This window comes from Doryrhamphus excisus, linkage group LG23 (genome assembly GCF_037039965.1).
Source record: "Doryrhamphus excisus strain RoL-2023G ecotype Guam linkage group LG23, RoL_Dexc_Guam_v1.1, whole genome shotgun sequence".
NCBI classification, from domain to species: Eukaryota; Metazoa; Chordata; class Actinopteri; order Syngnathiformes; family Syngnathidae; genus Doryrhamphus; species Doryrhamphus excisus.
Genome location: NC_136379.1, coordinates 1,061,807 through 1,084,621, shown reverse-complemented (window position 1 = coordinate 1,084,621; position 22,815 = coordinate 1,061,807). Strand labels below are relative to the sequence as shown.

At 41.0% G+C, this 22,815-nt stretch overlaps 1 protein-coding gene and 1 long non-coding RNA gene across 6 annotated transcripts; one reads left to right on the top strand and one right to left on the bottom strand.

Moving 5' to 3' along the window:
• Positions 1–752: 752 nt before the first annotated feature.
• LOC131131699 (solute carrier family 4 member 11-like) lies at positions 753–21,303 on the bottom strand. 4 transcript variants are annotated; one of them, XM_058076635.2, is made up of 20 exons: positions 21,100–21,303; positions 16,522–16,572; positions 15,591–15,689; positions 14,449–14,492; positions 14,121–14,343; positions 13,950–14,031; positions 12,890–13,013; positions 12,594–12,803; positions 10,415–10,499; positions 10,204–10,329; positions 10,024–10,137; positions 9,811–9,943; positions 8,172–8,245; positions 7,370–7,640; positions 5,792–5,898; positions 5,496–5,661; positions 3,666–3,839; positions 3,063–3,258; positions 2,316–2,485; positions 753–1,175 (listed from the first exon to the last, which is right to left on the bottom strand). In XM_058076635.2, the coding sequence occupies exons 1-20, from the start codon at positions 21,134–21,136 to the stop codon at positions 1,109–1,111; spliced, it is 2,553 nt and encodes an 850-aa protein (XP_057932618.2). In that variant the 5' UTR covers positions 21,137–21,303; the 3' UTR covers positions 753–1,108. The 4 variants fall into 4 exon arrangements, with proteins under 4 accessions (XP_057932618.2, XP_057932617.2, XP_078644600.1 ...); XM_058076634.2 differs by lacking the exon at positions 21,100–21,303 and adding an exon at positions 17,516–17,538; XM_078788474.1 differs by lacking the exon at positions 21,100–21,303 and adding an exon at positions 17,310–17,325.
• On the top strand, positions 2,195–14,360 carry LOC131131710 (uncharacterized). 2 transcript variants are annotated; one of them, XR_013625433.1, is made up of 4 exons: positions 2,195–3,228; positions 3,656–3,869; positions 12,567–13,038; positions 14,155–14,360. It is a non-coding gene; the product is annotated as an uncharacterized LOC131131710 (long non-coding RNA). The 2 variants fall into 2 exon arrangements; XR_013625432.1 differs by having other exon boundaries at positions 12,406–13,038.
• Positions 21,304–22,815: the final 1,512 nt, after the last annotated feature.

Genomic DNA, 22,815 nt, shown 5'->3' with positions numbered 1-22,815 from the left:
TAAATTTAAAAACGCCATTCTTTGTGACTTTTGGGGGGGACTGGCACCATTTTTGTCTTAATGTTTTCCTTTTAAAAACGTCTCCATTCCCAAGTGCAGTTGAAGGTCTTCTTCTGATCTTCTTGTGAGCTTGTTAAACAACCGACTGCCACATTACCGCCACCATCTGGTCGGAAGCTGCACTGTAACTGGATAACATACAGTAGCATAGCGGCTAGCTTACGTCTGGTGTCTTCAGTTGCTAACCTACTACGCTGTCCCGCGGCCCTTTGGTTAAGAATCACTTCTCTATAGGTCAGTGGCTTTCTACTGTTTTTAAGTACGTACTTCAGAAGCAGTAGTCAAATATTTAAAGTCAAATATCCTTTCTGTTAGATAGACAGAAAAAGCGTTTGTAGCGTTAATTCCGTAGACGCACGGAAGTCATTTTTGTTTTGCAAATTTGAGGATTGAATCCAACTTTGGAGGTCATGTGGATGCCTGGAATCCCAGGTGTGTTGTTTTTTTAATTGACTAGACAGCAAATGCATCCTGTGTGTGATTTGTCAGGTGGAATCATCTAAGAATCAAATCCGACTTGATGCCAGTTTGCTGAGCTCCAGCACCCGGCAGCTAAGCTTTTACTGCCATCTAGTGGAGGAGCTTCACACTGCAATTCCCATGCAGCGGAGGACATCCATTAAAAAAACAGATTTATTCTTCAGAATGTATTTATTTGTTTGCATTGAATTGCATTGGAGTAATGTTGTATATAATAACATCCATCACATTACACGTATTCTTAAAATGAAAACAATTTATTGATTTATATGTTTTTTTTATGTTTTTAAAAAAAGAGGACACACTAAAAATACAAAATACAAAAAGCAAAACAGACAAAAACATGAATTATTATATCATTATTCTGGAGGGGAATGAATGAATTTGTGGTTTGGTAGTTACCAGCTCACTAATGATGTACAGTATGTAAGTGAGTGATTGATTATGTTCCAGGAAATGGTTCATTACATTGATTGAGAACAAGACAATGGGGTGTGTCAATAGTCACAGTCTAAATGCTGAAAACGCTATGTTTGCATTGTCTGTGTCCGCTGCTCTACATCTTCTTCTACATGTGCTGGGAGTCCATGATGTCCAGATACTTGGCGTCAATCATTCTCGGAAGCAAGCTGGTCCTGAAGCGAAACAAGCAGAGCACATGATTGACACAGTTGCATGTACGGTACCTAGAAGAACGACACATGAAAAGGTATGTCCATTCACACACAAATGTCCGAGTGCTCATTACATACAAACAAACGTGAGCCTGTTTGCATACACAGAGAATGCACGTATGTCTGTACTTCCACACACGTAATCTTTATTTCCATTTAAGTAACAAGATAATGCAAATGCCGGTCAGTCCATTTACTTACACTGATAATGAAAATGTCTGTCTGTGTATTTAGTACATAAAGAGGGAATGTAAATGCTTGTCATTGTCATTTCTTTCATTCTGACCAGTCATTTACACACACATATTGCAAACATCTGTCGGTCCATTCACACACACATACAATGCAAATGTCCATTCAAATGTTTTCGCAAATTTAGCCTAACGCAAATTTCTCCAAAGTAATTTTACAGATTTTGGAAAAGTCAGAAACCCATGGCTCCAGAGCCGCATGTTGCTCTTCAGCCTCTTTGTTGTGGCTCCCTTCGCAATGCTCAAGTATTTTTTTAAAACACCTGAATGAGGAAAATACACATCTTTTTAATGAGTTTTGGAAAAAATATGACTTTCTGTGAGACCGTACACTAGCAAGAGTAATAATAAATAATAATAATAATAATACATTTTATTTTGTATAGTGCTTTTCAAAATACTCAAAGACACTTTACAGAAGAATGGAGTTGAATAAAAGCAAGTAAACAGAGTAGAAAATACAACATTCATTCGTTAATACACACACTCAAAAAATAAATGTTTAGCCTCAAGAAAAAAAATCAACACAACAGTTTCCATTAGTCTTTCTCAGTTAGGACAACTTAATTTGAAATTGCTTTGAACCAACAAGCAATATTGCATCGCACAATTTAGCTTTTCCTCTTCACTCAAAGCTTATTTAAGTAATGCTTACTGAATAATTGTTGTCATAGGGACAAGTTTTTAAGTTCGTAACTCAAAAAAAATATGTTAAGTCAACTGAAAATGGCTCTTTAGATAGTAAAGTTTGCCGACCCCAGGTCTAGATCCTCAACATGCTTGATGTTTTGGTGCCGTCCTCTTATACGTTGTAAAGAAATATAACAGTAACTTGGTTTAATGTCCTCACCTGACAGGGACGAGCAGGATCATCAGGAGGGGGAAGACCATCTTCATGTAGGGCAGAGGGTACATGCCAAAGGCACACAGGATGATGAGCTGGATCATCTGCAGCCCCGTGAAGTAGTGCACCTTCCTCTGGGGTACACGGCGGACGTAGTGGGTGGGGGGATAGGCGGTCTACATGAGGAAATGTCAAAAAAATGTCACGGAATTTAGTACAACATCTTGGGGGACTGACAAGCACTAGTATGGAAAATTTGAGCGAGATTGTTTGAAAAACGGGGCTGCACGGCGGACGAGTGGTTAGAGCGCAGACCTCACAGCGAGGAGACCAGGGTTCAATTCCACCCTCGGCCATGTCTGTGTGGCGTTTGCATGTTCTCCCCGTGCATGCGTGGGTTTTCTCCGGGTACTCCGGTTTCCTCCCACATTCCAAAAACATGCTAGGTTAATTAGCCACTCCAAATTGTCCATAGGTATGAATGTGAGTGTGAATGGTTGTTTGTCTATATGTGCCCTGTGATTGGCTGGCCACCAGTCCAGGGTGTACCCCGCCTCTCGCCCGAAGACAGCTGGGATAGGCTCCAGCACCCCTGCGACCCTCGTGAGGAAAAGCGGTAGAAAATGGCTAACATTTCTAATAGTTTGACATGTATGCTAGCATGTCTTTCAAAGCATTTTGACACACAATGGGGTGCCACAGGGTTTTCCTGTAATGAAAAATGATGTCCAAACAGGTTTCTTTCTTCCCCACCTGTTCCTTCAGCAGCAAGGCCATGCGGTCCACCATCTGGTTCCCATCCAACGAAGTGGCAGCAATGTAGAGAAAGAGCCCGTAGAGGACGGGCTTTGGAATCCACTGGAGTGGAATGGGCAGCATGAAGGCCGACAGGCCGATCAGGATGTTGGCGGCCAGCGAGGTCAGACGCGTCTCCTTCACGCTGACGATCCTGTAAAACGAGAGAGAAAAAAAAATGCTTTGTCTGGATTTTTTTAGGTTCAGTTAGCTGTCTTTTAGTTGGAGCTGTCCTCGAGACGCTCATTATCGACATTCCCAGTCAATCACACTGTGTGTTCGGAAAACCTTGCTCCAGGAGGTTGTGTTTTCATCGACGTGGGTTTATTGTTTGTTTTAGCGTCACTTTGCAGATTTAGCATACACACAGCATCATATCCTCTTTATGGCTACCAAATGTGACAAAAATCCATCTTCTGCAGCTCTGCATTAAAGCAGGCTTTGCTACATATCTTAAAATAAAACCTTGATATCTACAAATGTATTATTAGCAGCTTATATCGATCTTTTATCAAACATATTCAAACATGAGAATATTCAATTTGTTTGAGGTTGACATACGTGGAGTAGAGGTGGCCGTTCTCCACGTGCTGCTCCACTTTGGCGAGCTGACGGGCGTGCAAGGAGGAATGCGGGAAGGCGGCATGCATCCACGGCAACCCCAGACAGGACATGAGGATGTTGATGAGGCCTGTCAGCACTAAGTCCCAGTGGAATGCCGTGCCTTTGAGCAGCCTGGTACCAACAAATGCAGACATTTCAAAGGTACGCTTTGTTTTTCAACATAAACAATCAGTTATGACGCCCGTCGTAGTGTTGTAGAAACGCATTACACTGAGACCTGTAGGCCATACGTTAAATCTGGTCCAATGGTTATCATATTATGGTTAGTGTTTTACAACTGTGGGCCAAATCAGGACTGGTGTATAATGTTTTGGAACGACAAACATTTTTGCAGTATGTTCCAAATAACGGGTCGCACGAGTGGTTAGCACGTAGGCCACATAGTCAGGAGAGTGGGAAGACCCGGGCTCAATTCTCCACTTAAACATCTCTGTGTGGAGTTTGCATGTTCTCCCCGTGCATGCGTGGGTTTTCTCCGGGTACTCCAATTTCCACATTCCAAAAACATGTTAGGTTAATTGGTGACTCCAAATTGTGAGTGTGAATGGTTGTTTGTCTAGATGTGCCCTGTCATTGGCTAGCGACCAGTCCAGTCCGCCCAAAGACAGCTGGGATAGGCTCCAGCATACCCCCGCAACCCTAGTGAGGATAAGCGACATAGAAAATGGATGGATGGAGGGTTCCAAATAACAGCAGAGCACTTGTCTTAAGAAGATCTTTGACTAGTGTTTTTGGTTTACAGAAGGCCCTTTAAAAACAAATTCCAGTCATATTTTTGCAGAGGTTACTAAAAACAGCAGCATGTTCATGTTGACTAGTGTTTTTGCAGTTTGCCTTAAAACAGCAGAGCACTACATAGAGTCATAGAGGGGATCTTTGATTAGCATTTTTGAAGTAGGTCTAGTGTTCTTGTCATATAGAGGAGCTTTGACCACTATTATTGCAGTAGGTCCTAAAAAACAGCAGAGCTCCCCTGTTATATCAGGGATCTTTGACTAGCGTTGTTGAAGTAGGGGCTTCATCATTTGGGGATCTTTGACCATCATTTTGCGGTAATGGTAATGGTTTAATTTCATTTGAACATGCATCAGATTACAATTGAATGCATCCCATAATCAGTTCCCAGTTCCACATGTCCAAAAGGAGTAGGAAGAAGCAAAGCTCCATCCAGCCTCCATCTGGTACTTTTACAATCAGTAACTGTTACATTTGTTCACTTCCTGCTTTCCACAATATAGTTTTTTAAAATTTTTTATCACGTACCGAAGTACTGGGTGATATGAGCATCCAATGCCATAATGGGTACCATAGTGCGTGTCAATATAGTGATATATATAGCACATCATGACTGGTTCAAGACTCTTCATCCTTGTATTTAGCAAACATCAACTGCTTGTATTGTTTCTTGAATTGGCTCATCGTTGTGCATTGTTTGATTTCCTTACTCAATCCATTTCATAGTTTGACTCCACATAGTAGGTTCCATTACCATTACCATTACCAAGTGTTTTTATTTTGTTTTTTTAGGTTCCAAAAAATGGTAGTTCCTTCCTTTGAAGGACACCTTTGCGTTTTTGCAGTTGGTTTTCAAAAACTATTCTCCTGAAAAACAGAACTTCACTTCCACATTTGGGGCATTCCCTATTTCGAGTGTCATGTTTAGGTATATGAGAGAGGCAAATTAGAAACACCAATATTCCGCCAATGCAGTTCGACACCACAGTAAACAACCATAATTGACATTAAAGCACACACTCAAGCTCTTACTTGTGTTCCGGCACATGTGTGAGTGAAATGACGATGTTCTGGTCTATAAAGATGAGCAGAGCGAGGAGGAAGCCGAGTCCCACTGCGCTCAGAGTGTTGAGTCCTGACAGCTTGTCAAAGGGAGGGTAGTTGAAGACGGGTCCGTCGTGAACGCTGAACACAGGAACTGTCAAGAGCGTAGCATTGGGAGGGTAACATCAGACCGGTTAAACATGGGTCACATGGACAAGAACAAAATAAGTCTGCTGACAGAGGTTGAGATGTCGTATATGAGCACTGTGGAGATTTGCACTCACGCTGTACATCGAGGAAGAGGTAGGAGCCGATGAAGGAGAAGATGACCACGGAGATGGGCAGAGCGCAGTCTGACACTACTTCTCGGATTTTGTCGTTCAGATACGGGCTAAAGGGGCCAAACATTATTCAGCTGGGAGATTCTTACAGATTTTTTTACAACCGTTTTACACGTTATAAGCCCAAAACCAATAGGTCACGGTGACTGTCAGACAAATAGACTGCAGTGGCAACTAACTCATTCACCTATAAAATAAAGTGCTAACAAATGCAGGGCCCACTTGTATTTATGGGTATGTACAAAATCTTTCAATACTGAGCACTCGCCATCCTTCCATAGAGAGGAAAAACCAGTGTGTTTTTTATTGTTTTTTTTTTTTACAGCTGCACCAGCTGAAGCTAGATTTAGCAAAAAGTGAACAATGAATTTTGACTGCCAAGATGAAGAATTTAATTTAATAATAATAAATGTAATATAATAATAATACATTTTATTTATATTGCACTTTACATTACAGAAATCTCAAAGTGCTACAAAGAAAGCATAAAACCTACAGTGATAAGCTTTGCTTCTTCCTGCTCCTTTTCAGACATGTATAGTGATGAGGGTTTGTGTGTGTGTATGAATGTATGTGTATATATATAGATATAGATATTGTAAGTGTATTGTATTGTAAGTGTATATGTGAGAAAAAAATGTAACATAGTATGCATGTCTGAAATAAATTAATAATAATAATAAGAACTATATAAGCTCAACAGAAGGTGATCAAACTTTTACAACAAAGTTTTTCCGATAAAGGACAGGCCATACACGCCTTGTTTACAAATAAAAAGTAAGACCACATGTTTTTTAGGTTATAAATAACTAAATAGTGGGGCTAACAAAAATGATCTTTTTATGCTATTAATGAGCAATCTGTATTAAAGGGGACCTATTATGCTTTTTCCTTTTTTCTGACCTATAAATGTATAAATGTTGTATTATCATCTTAAACAACACCAAAGTTTCAGATAATGAGGTTTCCGCATTTGGAAGTGAGAACTGAAAAAAGTTTGGGATGGCTCAAAGGGCTCGGTTTCAAAAGGCGTGGTAAAAGTACCCATTTGTGATGTCACAGAGGGCAAACTTCCTTATATGGTTCATAGCTAGGAAGCTCTTTGGGTGTGCATGCCTGGCTGCGGGCCGTGGGTGGAATAAATTAAAACTGTTTTGGTAGGAAGCACAAATCAAAGGAAATACAGCTGGAATAGGTGCAGATTCTGGAAAATCTAGAAAGTTTTCTGTGCGGGTTATTGTGTGTAGCTGCTCTATACGAGACCACAACTCAATACAAAGGGTAAAAAATGAGCATAATAGCTCCCCTTTAACATAAAAATAATACATATAATACCAAATAATGTAATTGAAGTTCAGATATAGCATTATTGTGTGTATTTTCCCTTGAGAAGATATAATAGCATAGGTAATAGTGTAGCTATAGTTCAAATTTGAAGCACAAGGCTGCATACGTCATGTATTTAAGGTATTGAAACACAATGTGTGGCCCATCCTGGGTCTGTTGCAGCAGTTGGCCTACCTCCTCTTGATAAGGTAGAGAGCGTAACCCAGCCACAAGGTCCCCAGCATGAGCAGAAGGCACAGGATGGGGATCTCTCTGGAGCACAGCACCAGAGACTTGGGCAGGAAGACTGAGGCGTGTCCTTCAGCGTGAGCCATCAGAGGCACACTGGTGTTGGCATGTCCTGCTGTCTGGTTCTTCATCTTCTCTAGAACCTCGCCGATCTCGTGAAGCACCAGCGTGCTGTTCGCAGTCGCCAGCGTGGGCTCGTGGAAGAAGTGGTCAAAAACTAGCGAGTGTGAGAGAAAGATAATATTAGGTGTCTTGCACTGGCTAAAGGTTACACCAGGCCTCCGATCTGTTCATCGCTCTTTCGTATTGACTACTACAGTTTGTACTTTAAATGCAGATGCTGGAGCCTATCCCAGCTGTATTCGCACAAGAGGCGGGGTACACCCTGGACTGGTCGCTTGCCAATCACAGGGCACATATAGACAACCATTCACACTCACATTCATACCTATGGACAATTTGGAGTCGCCAATTAACCTAGCATGTTTTTGGAATGTGGGAGGAAACCGGAGTACCCGGCGAAAACCCACGCATGCACGGGGAGAACATGCAAACTCCGCACAGAAATGGCCGATGTTGGAATTGAACTCTGGTGTCCTAGCTGTGAGGTCTGTACGCTAACCACTCGACCGCCGTGCCGTCCCTTGTCAACTATATAATAGATGTTTTTATTTGCATATAATTGCTTATGCTCACGGTCCAGGGTCCAATCCCAATCAAATGATCAATATAAAGTGATTTCACTTACTTTTAACCGTGCCTTTCACCGCATCTCCAACAAATGCGATGGAGATGAACAACGCGATGACTTCCTCAGTGGAGCTGGGGACAACACGGTTATTTTTTTCCATGCAAGCAGACACAACATGACAGCACAGAATGTAATGAAAGATTACAGGACAGGCAGAAATAAAGCAGTCATAACACGGTCTGTCCTCGCGTTAAGGTCACATGATATATGCAACAAAGACTTAAATATTTCAACCGGGGTTTTCTTCTGAGAAAAGTGTTATGTTCCTGGTTAATTTATGCTTCAAACATGGCAGATAGGCTGTGTTGAAAATGATCATTACTGTTTTTATAGCGGAACCTCCAAAGTCAAACATTCATATTGGACAGAAGTGCTTTGTCGTTTTACGTTTGACATAAGAAAAACTTGTCATATTCTGTCTGTATGAATAAGTCACACACAGGCTACTTGTGTTACTTGCTTCTATCCATCCAACCATCCATCTTCTGCTTATATGAGGTCTGGTCACGAGGGCAGCAGCCTAAGCAGGGAAGCCCAGATTTCCCTCCCACCGACTAGTTCATTCAGCTCTTTCCGATGGATCCCAAGGTCTTCCCAGGCCATTTGGGAGACAAGGTCCTGCTGGACGTAGGGAGGTGTCCAGGCGGCATGCTAACCAGATTTCAGAGCCTCTCTTGGCTCCTCTCAATGCAAAGGACCTTACTCAGAGCCCCTTCAGCCACCCTCAGCCGATTGTACCCACGATCTTGTCTTTTCGGTCACTACCCAAAGCCCATGACCCCGGGTCATGGTAGGAATGTACATCGACGAGTAAATTGAGAGATTTGTCTTTCGGACACAAGACGCTGCGTCAATCTGCCTGTCAATTTCAGGTTCCGTCCTTCCCTCACTAACCAGAGCAGGCTCTCTTGGCATCTTGACAAAATTGTAAATTGATATTGTAAGTGTATTGTATTGTAAATGTATATGTGCGAAACAATAATGTAACATAGTATGTATGTCTAAAATAAATTAATAATAATAATAAGAACTATATAAGCTCAACAGAAGGTGATCAGACTTTTACAACAAAGTTTTTCCAATAGAGGACAGGCCACACGTGCCTTATATACAAATAAAAAGTAAGACCACATGTTTTTTAGGTTATAAATAACTAAATAGTGGGGCTAACAAAAATGATCTTTTTATCCTATTAATGAGCAATCTGTATTAAAGGGGACCTATTATGCTTTTTCCTTTTTTCTGACCTATAAATGTAGTTAGAATGTTGTATTCTCGTGTTAAACAACACCAAAGTTTCAGATAATGAGGTTTCCGCATTTGGAAATGAGCACTGAAAGAAGTTTGGGATGGCTCAAAAGGCTCGGTTTCAAAAGGCGTGGTAAAAGTACACCTTTGTGATGTCACAGAGGGCAAACTTCCTTATATGGTTCATAGCTCAATACACAACTCAATACAAAGGGTCGAAAAATTAGCATAATAGCATAACATAACATAAAAATAATGCAAATAATACCAAGTAATGTAATCGAAGTTCAGATATAGCATTATTGTGTGTACTTTCCCTTGAGAAGATATTATAGTATAGGTATACAGGCTCTCATGGCATCTTGACAAAATGCTGTTGCGCATTCACCGTTTGAAGAGCTTCATCAGCAGGCTGACATTGAATAAACCTCCCAGGATGAGGAACAAACTGTTCCACAGGCCGATGCAGGCGTAGAACGCGTCAAAGTCAAGGTCGTAGTCGTCGCAGATGCCCCTGATCACTGCAAGCAAACACCATTATGTGTTAAAGGAAATCCCTGTTGGTACTATTATGTACAGTACGTAGTATATGACTATGCACCACTAATGAAGATGGCGAGCGGCGCGGTGGTCAGTGGAATGACGAGTGGCGAGCCGGCGAACAAAGCGTAGATCACACCACCGATGCTCTGGCCGACAATGGTCTTTTGAACATCTATGAAAGACATTCGAGCTCGGTTGCCAGTCTTTGTATCGCATCATTGTGAAGAGTCATCATTACCGATCTCCCCTCGTGTGCTTTCATCATTCAGAGAACCGAAGGCGATGGCGGGCAGTAGAATAGCGATGTACAGGAAAATGGCGGTGGTGGTGTACTTAAGCAGACAGCGGTCCTTCCCAGTGATGCCTTCATGGATCAAAGTAGTGTGAAAAAGATGAAAAAAAGCACCTTTTCAGAAGACCACCAGCAGCGTTAAAAGCTGATTACAGACCGTCTGTGAAGTCTGAAGGGTAGAGGGGCAAGCGGCGGCGGAGGTCGTCGTAAACACCTTTACCGGCTTTGAAGAAGTCTTTACACTGGAATGGGAAAAAAACAGCACAGAAGCTCATCTGACACATGAAGGAACACTAGCTTAAAATACAGCTACTAAGTAGCCACACATTACTACTACTACTACTACTACAGATTGATGCATGTTTGTTTTTCCCTCCATCACTACAGTACTCACTCATCTCACCAATTGGCTAACATAGTCAGAAGTAAATTGAAACACAAGCAATATGTTTATGCTTATCCTACTGTAGATCATCTATATGACAGGAACGCTCTGCTGCTTTTAAGGACCTGCTGCAAAAGATTCTTTACATGAAAGTAGTGCTCTGCTGTTGTAAAGGATATTCTACATATATACGCTAGTTGGCTGTGCTGTTTTTGAGGACCTACTGCAAAAATAGCAGTCAAAGGTCATCTATATGGTAATGGTCATGGTTTTATTTCATTTGAACATGCATCAGATTACAATTGAATGCATCCCATAATCAGTTCCCAGTTCCACATGTCCAAAAGGAGTAGGAAGAAGCAAAGCTTATTAAATCCTACCCCTCCATCTTGTACTTTTACAATCAGTAACTGTTACATTTGTTCACATCCTGCTTTCCATAATACAGTTTTTTTTTTTTAAATAATGCACCTCGTACCGAAGTACGACATACATCGTCATCTACCTTGCTGCTGCCAAGCAGACTTGGCAGCCATTTGTCCAACCCATCTGCCTCTCATTCTCCAGGCCTGACTAACGGATTGCGGAATCTGGATAATCAGATCATTTGGCACTTCACCTCATGGCTCCTCATATTTTTGATAATGGGTACCATATTAAGTGTCAATATAGTGATATATATAGCACATCATGACTGGTTCAAGACTCTTCATCCTTGTATTTAGCAAACATCAACATATGACAGGAGGACACTGTTGTTTTTAAGGACATACAGCATATATGCTACTGTACCATTTTTGAAGACCAACTGCAAAAGTTCCTGTATATGAAAGGAGCACACTGCTGTGTTTATGGACCTGCTGCAAATGTATGCTGTTTTTGAACACCTACAGCAAAAATGCTTGTCAAAGTTCCTCCACATGACAGCAAGGCTCTACTCTGCTGTTTTTAAGGATCAAAACACAAGCCAAGGGTTCTCTACATGGCAGTTGTGCTTTTCTCTTTTTAAAGTATACAACAAACTACAAAAACTGGTTGCACGGTGGACGAGTGGTTACACAACTAGGTGACCCGGGTTCGATTCCCTGCTCCCTTCTCCGGGTACTCCGGTTTCCTCCCACATTCCAAAAACGTGCTAGGTTAATTGGCCACTCCAAATTGTCCATAGGTATGAATGTGAGTGTGAATGGTTGTTTGTCTATATGTGCCCTGTGATTGGCTGGCCACCAGTCCAGGGTGTACCCCGCCTCTCGCCCGAAGACAGCTGGGATAGGCTCCAGCATACCCGCGACCCTCGTGAGGATAAGCGGTAGAAAATGAATGAATGAATTGAATGATTTCAAATGCCAGGGTGTACCCGAAGACAGCTGGGATAGGTTCCAGCATGCCGCCACCGTTGAGTGGTACAGAAAATGGATGGATGGATACCACAAAAACACTTGTCAAAGATCCTCTATGTGACAGAAGCTCTACTTTCTTGAGGACCTACTGTAAAAATGCTAGTAAATATTATAGGTATACTGCTGCTTTCAAGGACCTCCTGTGAAAACAAAGATCCAGTAAACTTTACGAGTGCCACTACACTACCAATGGCCCTTTCTTCTATTAGTGTGTTAATTCGCCAAAATAAAAGTGTTCTCCGTGGGGAGTGTTTGTGTCTAAATGTCCTCAGTGGACATAATGAAGTACTTTGTCTGCAATCATTCTGCTGCCAGGCAGACTTGGCAGCCATTTGTCCAACCCATCTGCCTCTCGTTCCCCAGGCCCGACTAACGGATTGCGGAATCTGGATAATCAGATCATTTGGCACTTCACCTCATGGCTCCTGATATTCACATGCCTGGCTTGAAGCACTAAACCATGAGGAAGGACTTAGGGAGAACATGTTGCTTTTGTTTTATCATCATTTATATTCCGTATACAGGAACATCTTCCCCGTCTTTAACCACACCTGAAGTGCTTTGCCTTTCCGTGGATCGGATTCATCCACGTCATCTACAACGGGCTTCTCCGCGACCACGGACAGCTGCTGTCGCTGGTGGACCAGTTCTTGTTTGAATTCCTCCTGGGTTTTGGTCTCTAGAAGTTTTTGTCTGAAGGACATGTCTGAGAGCATGGTGGCAAATGTTCTTCCCAGTTCGATGGCCGACTTGGTGCTTTTCTAGGATGTTAAAAAGAGGGTTGTTGTGTTTAAAAAAACGCAACATGATGCAAGGTTTATTTTTCCAGAGTAAACCGGCGTCTTACTGTTCTGTGTGGGGCCAGGATGAGGACAACGTAGCGTGCCTCGCAGCAGTTGACCCCCCAGTTCTGCGGCCTCTCCAGACGTGCGATGCAGACATGACGTCTCTGCAGGGTTCTCACGTTGCAGCTGGTCGCATTGAAAAGCAACAGCGGTAAGTTAGAACACGACTATGTTAGGGATGAATCAAATATGTTTCAAAAAAGGCAGCACGGTGGATGAGTGGTTAGCACGTTGGCCATGTTCTCCCCGTGTATGCTTGGGTTTTCTGGTACCTCACCCATGCCAAAAACAGGCGACTCCAAATTGTCCATAGGTATGAATGTGAGTGTGAATGGTTGTTTGTCTATATGTGCCCTGTGATTGGCTGGCCACCAGTCCAGGGTGTACCCCGCCTCTCGCCCCAAGACAGCTGGGATAGGCTCCAGCATAACCCATGACCCTAGTGAGGATTGGCTTTAGAAAATGGATGGATTTTTTGTAGGCTGTACCAGGAAAACTACAATTTAATTTTATTTTATTTTATTTTATTTTATTTTATTTTATTTTATTTTATTTTATTTTATTTTATTTTATTTTATTTTTATTTTTATTTGTATGAAAAACAGCATCCTCTACTGGAACCAGTGGGGCATTGCCCCTACTGTTGAGTCCTCACTTATTCACTCCTAAGGCCAGTGTAATAATAATAATAATAATTATTATTATTATAATTATAATAATAATTATAATAATAATTATAATAATAATAATATATATTTTTTAAATTTTCATCTTTTCTGTGTCAATGGTCACCACAGCAAGTTAATATCATGAATGGATTGGGCTTAGTTTTTACGCCGGGTGTCCTGCATGACGCAACCTTAGCCAGGAATTGAACATATGTCCTCGCAATAAGGTCAATGTAATCCACATGAACCCACAGAATACAATGACTGCTCTGTATTAAATATAAAACAAATTCAAAAGTATGACAAACAGCATTATCTGCTGTATCAGGTAGGGCACTGCCCCTACTGCACAGTCCCCACTAGGGGGAGCCCAATGTAACTGTAACATACTCACAGAATACAGAGCCATGACTGCTGGTAATGAATGCCAGTGGGCGTCGCCGTCACTCCCTGAATGGTCTCCGACAGAAGATGGACTGTCGCCGCAAAACAAAACAAATTTCAACGTCAAAATCTGAAGCATAATCTTCCCTAGTAGAGTTTTTCTAATTTCACGTCATCTTACCATCCAACTCCCTTCTCCCTGCGTCTGTGAACAGCGAGCCCATCACCTCGTCGACATCGCAGCCCCCTCCGTGGCCGTCCTCCGCCACGGTGCTCAACATGCGCCTCAGGACCTCATCCAGCGTGGAGGCGCCCTCGTCCAGGAGGATGCTCGCCTGGCTCAGGAAGCCGTCCAGGTCCCTGTGGGCCCGCACCTCCTCACGGAAGTCCATCGGCTTCACATACTTGTGTGTGTGGGGGGGGGGGGCGTCACTAAATATTCTTATTCTTTTCTATAATAATAATAATTCCAATATATTTAGTTTAAAATCAAACAATTTCAATCGTACCTTCCTTGTTGTGTTAAGAAGGCCAAACCCTGGTCCTTCTGGTTCTGTCAATAAAAACATTAGCACAGTTTAGATGGTGTAGACATTGAAAGGGTGAAGGAAAATACATTTCTGGGGATCACAATAGAGGAAAATATGAGCTGGAAACCTCATATTACAAATATACAACATAACAAAGCAGAATTTGTTCTCAATCAGAAATCACTCCACACTCTTTATTGCTCTCTGGTTCTACCATATCTTACTTATTGTGTGGAAATATGGGATAATAACTATAAAAGCAATCTTCACTCGCTAAATGTACTGCAAAAAAGGTCAGTAAGGATAATTCATAATGCCGCCTACAGAGAACATACTAACTCCTTATTTCTAAAATGACAAATACTTCAACTTGCTGATATAGTTCATCTTCAAACAGCTAAAATAATGCATAAGGCTAAAAGTAAGCAATGAGCTAAAAATGTCATCCAATACTTCTCTACAAGAGAGGAGAAATATGATCTCAGGGAAGAAGTACATTTGAAACACTTCTATGCTAGGACTACGTTATGCTAGCCATAGCATTTCAGTATGTGGAATCAAACTATGGAATGGATTGAGTAAGGAAATCAAACAATGCACAACGATGAACCAATTCAAGAAACAATACAAGCAGTATTACTTACTATGGTACCCATTATGGCAAGGTGCATTATATAAAAAAAACCTTAAACTGTATTATAGAAAGCAGGAAGTGAACAAATGTAACAGTTAGTGATTGTAAAAGTACCAGATGGAGGGGTAGGATTTAATAAGCTTTGCTTCTTCCTACTCCTTTTGGACATGTGGAACTGGGAACTGATTATGTGATGCATTCAATTGTAATTTGATGCATGTTCAAATGAAATAAAACCATTACCATTACCAGTTTGTCACTAATATTGAACTTATTCAACCAGAAAGTTAAGTGCTGTGAACTAACTTGAAAAATAAGAAATAAGATAACATTATTCACACTAATGGTGATTAGTTGGAATCTGTCTGTTGTGTTCTTCATCTTTATATTGTGTTTTATGTTGTTATGGCAATACTTAAATACTTTTGGCCTCATCTATCATCCATGGAAGAGGTTGTTCATATCGATTTGCATTCATGTTACACACCTGACACACTGAGTTGATTCTGGTTGTCATAGATGATTTCCTTGTGAGAGACAGGAGAATTCTTCCCATAATCCGCACCCTCTTCTCCATCTTTCAACGCTGTGGATAGTCCTCAAAATTAGTTCATTCACTCTAGCGGGGACCAAACTTTTCATAGAATCAACCATTCTTGACATTTGAATGCAATTTTTTATGATTTCGTCGCAAACATTGCCTTTTTCAGGGCTTTAACATACTCCAAAATATATGCAAGCTTGTGTATTCTAGCAAAATAAATGACATATTTCCGGCACAACTCTTCCCCCAAAACCAGAGTGGAAATAACCGTAAATGGCCTCTGGCCTGTGCCTTGGACACCTCCGATTTACACCGAGCGAGCTTTATTGATTTCATATGTCAGCCTTCTGTCTAGATTGGCCTCTCTTGGGTTGAAAGGTGTTTTCCACAGTTTGTTTTACTCTCCTACAATCTCCTACAATCCACAAAATAAAAGAAGCCACCCTTTAAAGCAACACCTGCAGCCGTATAATCGCTGCTCCTTGTAAATCCTTTTATTATACTGAAGATAAATAATATGACCCCCGGGTGGAAGCCTCCTTTAGAAGGAGGATTAAGGGAATTAACTCAAACCCTGCGTGAGTTTTGACTGATGATTGTTCTCCTCCTGCTCGCAGTCAACTCACAGATCAACCGCCTCATTACTTAAGTGTTAATTAGGCTCTCAGTTCTCCAACAGCATGAAATAGGCCACAAGTGAGAGACATTAACTGGATAACTGTTGCAATACATTTCCATATGGAAAAGAACATTTTTGTAATCTTTCTTATATCCTAAGGAATTGTGTTTACAATGTTGGTAAAATAGACCATAATAAGAACATCACAGCACAGCATTCAAACTAATTATGAATCAAAATACACTGGTTACTAACCCATTTCCTGGAAAACATAGCCATTCTTGGAGCTCCCGGTTGGTGGGGCCTCTATAAAAGAGAACACACAAAGTGAATGCTTACTTCCATGATTTAGTCAATAGTTATTATTATCTATATATAGCCAACATATCAGTATATTGTCACACTTGTCATACTGTGATTCCATTTCTTCATGCATATACACTCACTAGTCACAGAATTAGGCATACTTGCACAATTTTAAATATAAAAAAGGTATTTGCAAAGATAATTAAATAAAATAAAAAATACAGTCATGTGTTTTGGTTGATACTGTCAAAAAGAACACCATTGTGCTGATGTGAAATTCAATTCCAGGCCACTAGAGGGCAGGTTCGCTTGGAACACACACAATATTGGAATCAAAGCAGCATGATGGAAGTTAACTTTAACATTTATTGTTTTCGGAAATTAATTATTCGCTTTAATCAATACACAATTATAGAGGTACAGGACGCTTTTTTTAAACTACGGGTCTTTTGTTTGGACATCGTGCATCCATGTGTTTTCAATGACAATCATGGCGGCAGTAATACCTGACCGTAGAAGAAGAAATGCGGAAACGGTGAACTAAATGCAAAGCAACGGAAAGAATGGGTGAGCATTCAATGTATATCAAACATTCATGAGACACGAGGAAGCATTAAGTGATTAATGTGTGATATTGAGCTCTGTTTGCAAAGTTCTTACTGCTAGCTGGTGTTTGGGGGGGGACATCACAGTTCTTAATGTGAACACAAGACTGCCATTTCTTAAAATATACTTACGTTCCACTCGTTAATTAAATAACGCAACTATAAATTCAAACATGCTAAGGTTTGCTAGTCGTCTATAATATAGAGGATGAAATAACATCATATTACCTTAAAGAGGGGTATGCGTACTGACAGGGGTATGCATATTACCATAGGGGCTAAGTGAATACAAATGAAAAACGTCTTGACATTGATCCACGTCTAACATTAAGACTTACGTGATGCGCACGAACGCCTCATGTGAACAACCAGTAGTACAGTGCAAAAGAAAGTGAAGTTGTTCTGTGTGCATTAGATGAACAAATAACGAAGATTGTGGATGATGTTGTGCAGTAAATTGTTCAAGATGTTTCAAGATTAATCTCACTGTGTGCTAACCAATTGGTGCTGTGACTAATTAGTGTGTTTTATGAGTGGAATATCATTGTTTTGTTTGCTCCTAATTTTACACATGTAAGTAAATTTATGCTTTCATTTGATGTCGTCTTTGGGCCTGGCGGCCATTTTGTTAGGTGGTCCTTGAATATGCCACTGTCATGCAGATTTTGAGCAAGACACAGGATGTGTATTTTGTAGGCTTCCTTTCACCTCATTCTTGTCCACAAATGTTAATGCTGCATGTAAATGCACGTAGGTGAGCTTTAATAATGTTCGCTCTGTGCTGCTTTTCACTTGGGACATGATTAATGTCCTAATTAATTAAAAACAAAGTCACGGTTCACCACAGCTTGTCACCGCTTAAATATTAAATACACATACAAATTAGGGGCGAAAAAAAAAATAAAGCAAAAAATAATCAAGGATTTTTTTTCCCGCCTCAAGGAATTGCTGACATCACCCACGCAGAAGAAGGAAGCGGATGTTTGAAGGCACAGGATGATGAAAAAGGTAAGAAAATTTCACCTGCAAAAACACAGCACTGGGAACAAGGAAGTGCGTGTCTCATGTACTTTTACCCGTTTTATTCTGTCCGCATCCGTGAGGTCCATACAGACGAATCCCGTCATTTTCGGGCCCAAGTACTCTCAAGCTAGCGACACTTTTCATGTGCAAAATCTCCTCTCCACTCACTTTCAAATTTTTGTAACAACGCGGACGAACACATGAAAAAAAATGAGCATGAGATCCTCGCCGCTGTAGTACAGAAATATGAACTACCCTGATGCACCATAGTTGTCTTTAAGTCAAGTTCTTTGTTTTTCTTTTGCCGAGTTCAGAATTCTTTTAGCTTGTTAAACTGTCAGTGGATTTGATTTATTATTGAAAACAAATGAATAGTGAATAATCAATTAAATCGATACAGTGTTAATATTTAATATTATTATTTAATATTTAAAAATGGGGCCTCAACATCAGAAAGATTAACAACCATTGTTCTAAAGAATATTTGTTTAGTCAGCCTGTTTAATTTTAGGATTTCAACATAATCCATCCATGCATTTTTCTATACCACTTATCCTCACTATAGGGACGCGGTTATGCTGGAGCCTATCCCAGCTGTCTACACCCTGGACTGGTGGCCAGCCAATCCCAGGGCACATATAGACAAACAACCATTCACACTCACATTCATACCTATGGACAATTTGGAGTGGCCAATTAACCTAGCATGTTTTTGGAATGTGGGAGGAAGACTGCAAACTGAAGGCATTATTGATAAGATGTGCAACTTACTCTAACTTACTTTAATTGAAACTGTACTTCCGATGTGGACTGACTTAGTTTCCACTAAGTTAGCACTAAACCACATTCCCATCGAAACAATGTCGGAGAAGATGAAGCAATGCCGGACAATAGCACACAGTGAGAGGTTCCACACGTTTCCCTCTCACTTACAATGCAAACCAAGGCACCAGCTGTGGTCCGTGTTTTCATAAGCAGTCGTGTGTTTCTCAGACGCTGCATATGATGAGCTGTTTGTCTCCGACGGCCACGCCCGAGTGAGACGAGGTCCTCTGGCAGATTAAGACAGAACATTCCCAAGGCCTCCTGCGTCTCAGTGGAGCCTCACGGATCTGCGAATGCGGTTATTTGTACCACGCGGGTCGGCTGCCAGACCTTTCTGTCGCAGTATTGTAAAGATAAAGGTCCAAGTTCACGACTGTACCTGATTACAGCGATGGACAAGATGCCTTCTATACTACAGATTATAGAAAATGACACTTCACAGTATCGGAATAATGCTAGAAAATTCCCAATGCTATGTTTTATAAATCTTAGCTGCCAAGCCGCTCTTAGTGAGAAGAGGGTGTCCAAGAGAAGTACGAAGAACTATTCAAGGTCCTGCATTTAAACAGTAAAACCATGACGTGATCAAGCTCAGTCAGCCTCAATGATCTGAACCGTGCACGTCGCTGTGTGAGCCGTGTTTGCACTTTAGGTCCCAATGTAGAAAATAAAGCAAATAGCAGGAAGGAAGCCTCACAGCTCAGTCCACTTCAGCAGCTTAAAATCGACCTGATGTTTGCTCGTACCACTCACAGTGGACACAGCCACTAAACCAACAATAATCATCCTAACTTCATCCATTATGGAGTGCATCATGTCAATCTTTTTTAAATCATATCATAACATTTGCCTCTTTTAAGTGCAACAATACATCAAATACAATGGGGGTGGGGGGGGGGGTACAACCTGAAACAGATTGTAACATGAGGGACATTTTTTCTGCTGCATAATCCTCTTAACCCGAGGCCTGCAAACGTTAACTCATTCGTGGTAACCACAGTTAAGGAAGTGAGATTTTGCTATGGTGTATTTGTAATTGGATTTTTTTAGTGTGGGACATTTGTTTTTTTCTCACGGTGCGGCAATCTTATTTGTGGCTGTGGGTTATAGTCGACATCATAGTGTCATTTTCATATTTGGCCATGATGCTTGTGTATATAATTTGCAAACTCAATCATTTTCTACCGCTTATCCTCACGAGGGTCGCAGGGATGCTGGAGCCTATCCCAGCTGTATTCACACAAGAGGCGGGGTACACCCTGGACTGGTCGCTAACCAATCCCAGGGCACATATAGACAAACAACCATTCACACTCACATTCATACCTGTGGTTAATTAACCTAGCATGTTTTTGGAATGTGGGAGGAAACCGGAGTACCCGGAGAAAACCCACGCATGCACGGGGAGAACATGCAAACTCCACACAGAGATGGCCGAGGGTGGAATTGAACCCTGGTCTCTTAGCTGTGAGGTCTGCGCGCTAACCACTTTTTACGCCGTGCAGCCTAATTTGCAAGAAAAAAAAAATTCAAATGAACTTTCTTCTGTGAGTCCCCAAACTTGTACGATTAGACCAGAGAAAGTCGATAGAGTTGTCGCTGGTCACTTAAAAAAAAAAAAAGACCCAAAAGGGACAGATTGGCGTCTGTTAGTCCTGATATATTATCTTTATGAGGGAGGGCAAACAGGTGGCGCCAAATCTATTTGTGGTGATCCATATTAGATCAATAATTTACTGTAGTTGGGGGGACACGTTTTTTTTCTAATAATAATTCATTTATACAAACTGGAGCATTTTTGGACATTTTGCCCCCCCCCTCGTGAGTCATTAAACGTAAACAGTGTTGGAATTGTATCAGCCTTTCCTAGCGGCAGGTAGCAAATATTACCTTAGCTCATCATAACACAGCCACACTGCTGTATTGATTTCTGACTCATGTGCCATCTGCTCATACAGAAGAGAGGGGGGTCCGCACGTGACACAAGGTGGCTCAGGTTGCACCGTGGGAGACCCGCTCAACACCCCGCTCCACCCCCACCCCCACCCAACCGACACACAGCACAGAAACTTACCGGACGGCACGAAATGGAGGACCTTTCTGCCTTCCATGTTGTCCAGGGGTTCAGGTAAGATGCTCCCAAGGGGGTCAACCCATCATCCTCCAGTTTTCTTCAAATGTGCTCCCCCTAGCCCCTTTCTCTCTCTCTCTCTCTCTCTCTCTCCCCCTCCTTAACTCCTCTCACATACATACATGTGGAAGTCCTAACACCTCCTCCAGCAGCACATGGGTTTGAAAGAGGAAGTGGTTAGGTGACGCAGTAGTAGGGGCGGAGACTGACTCATGAACTGACTCATGAACTGACTCATGGCAGTTGGCCACAATATTAGGAAAACATATATAACAGTGGCAGCTACAGTTTTAGGCCTATTTACTGTATTTATGTTTGTTGTTGTGGTTGCAGTTTGCATCATAAAGCTTATTAGTCATGTTTTAAGTCATATATTTTAATCATATAAGGGCTGCACGGCCGTCTTAGTGGTTAGCACACTTAGTGGTTAGAGCAGGAATCGAACTCGGGTCTTCTAGCTGTGTAACCTGTGCACTAACAACTCATCCGCCGTGCAGCCCTGTTGTCAATATTGTTTTTTAAATTGTTTAATTTGTAGTTTCCTGAAAATTCTTGTTGAACATCATCATTTTTTTGATACAGTGCAAACTTTTTTTCTTGCCACTTTTTAATTGACTCTAATCATCCTCTGTAATATTATGAATAAGATAATAATTTATTTTTATTAGTAAAAAAAAAATAAAAAAATTAGCTGGCCTCCAATGGCTCACGCGCCACACTTTTGACACCCCTGCTCTAGAGGTGTTCAGAGTGCCGCAATCGCCCACAGTGTTAGGTATTGCACTAATATGCAGTCATGATACAAACCTAGTGGAAATGGGACTGTATTGTGTAGCGACACTGTCACCTCGTGGCGCATTGAGGTATTGCAGTAACTTGTACTTTATATTGTAGGTGTATTACGTATTAACATGTGCTTTACAGCAATGGTTTCCAGACTTCATCTGCTGGAAATCGTGTTCCTCATTAATTTTGTAACTCTTTGTGATTTGTTTACTTGATGAAAAAGAAATGTTGATATGTTTGTATCCGTTTTCATAATTGTATGTAATTATAAGAAAGAATGGCTTGTTAGCCATTTTGTGGCACAGTTGTGTTTTCATCAGGAAATTCATCAGATAAAGAAAATTGAGTAAAAAAAAAAAAGACTACAGCTCTTCCTAATTCACCATCAGACGCAACAATAGAGAGCACCGTTTTTAATAATTATTATATCTGCTTCAGCCAGGTCTCTCAAATGTTGAATATTAACAGAACATTAATAGTGTTTGGGAAGATAAAAGTTTTTTTTTCTCTCGTCAGCCATGAGGTGGCAACATAGCTCATAAAATTACAGTGCAATGCTTTAAAAATATATACCCTTCAAAGGACTTTACATATACTTTAGTATACAGTACTTTACAATACACTTACCCACTCAGGAAGGTAGCATTCATTACAGAACATTCCTTTTTTTCTACAAAAATTCAGACTTTATTTTCCTTTGTTTAATCTTTGGTCTCATAAAATTAATTTTAAAAAATTATTTAAAAAAAAAACTCTTATTTCGTATCACTCAAAGACATATTTTCACAGATCATAGAAAACCTGTTTATGACTCCCATTATGAGAGCCCCGTAGACATGAAATAGCATCCCTATAGTTGCTTTTACACTCACA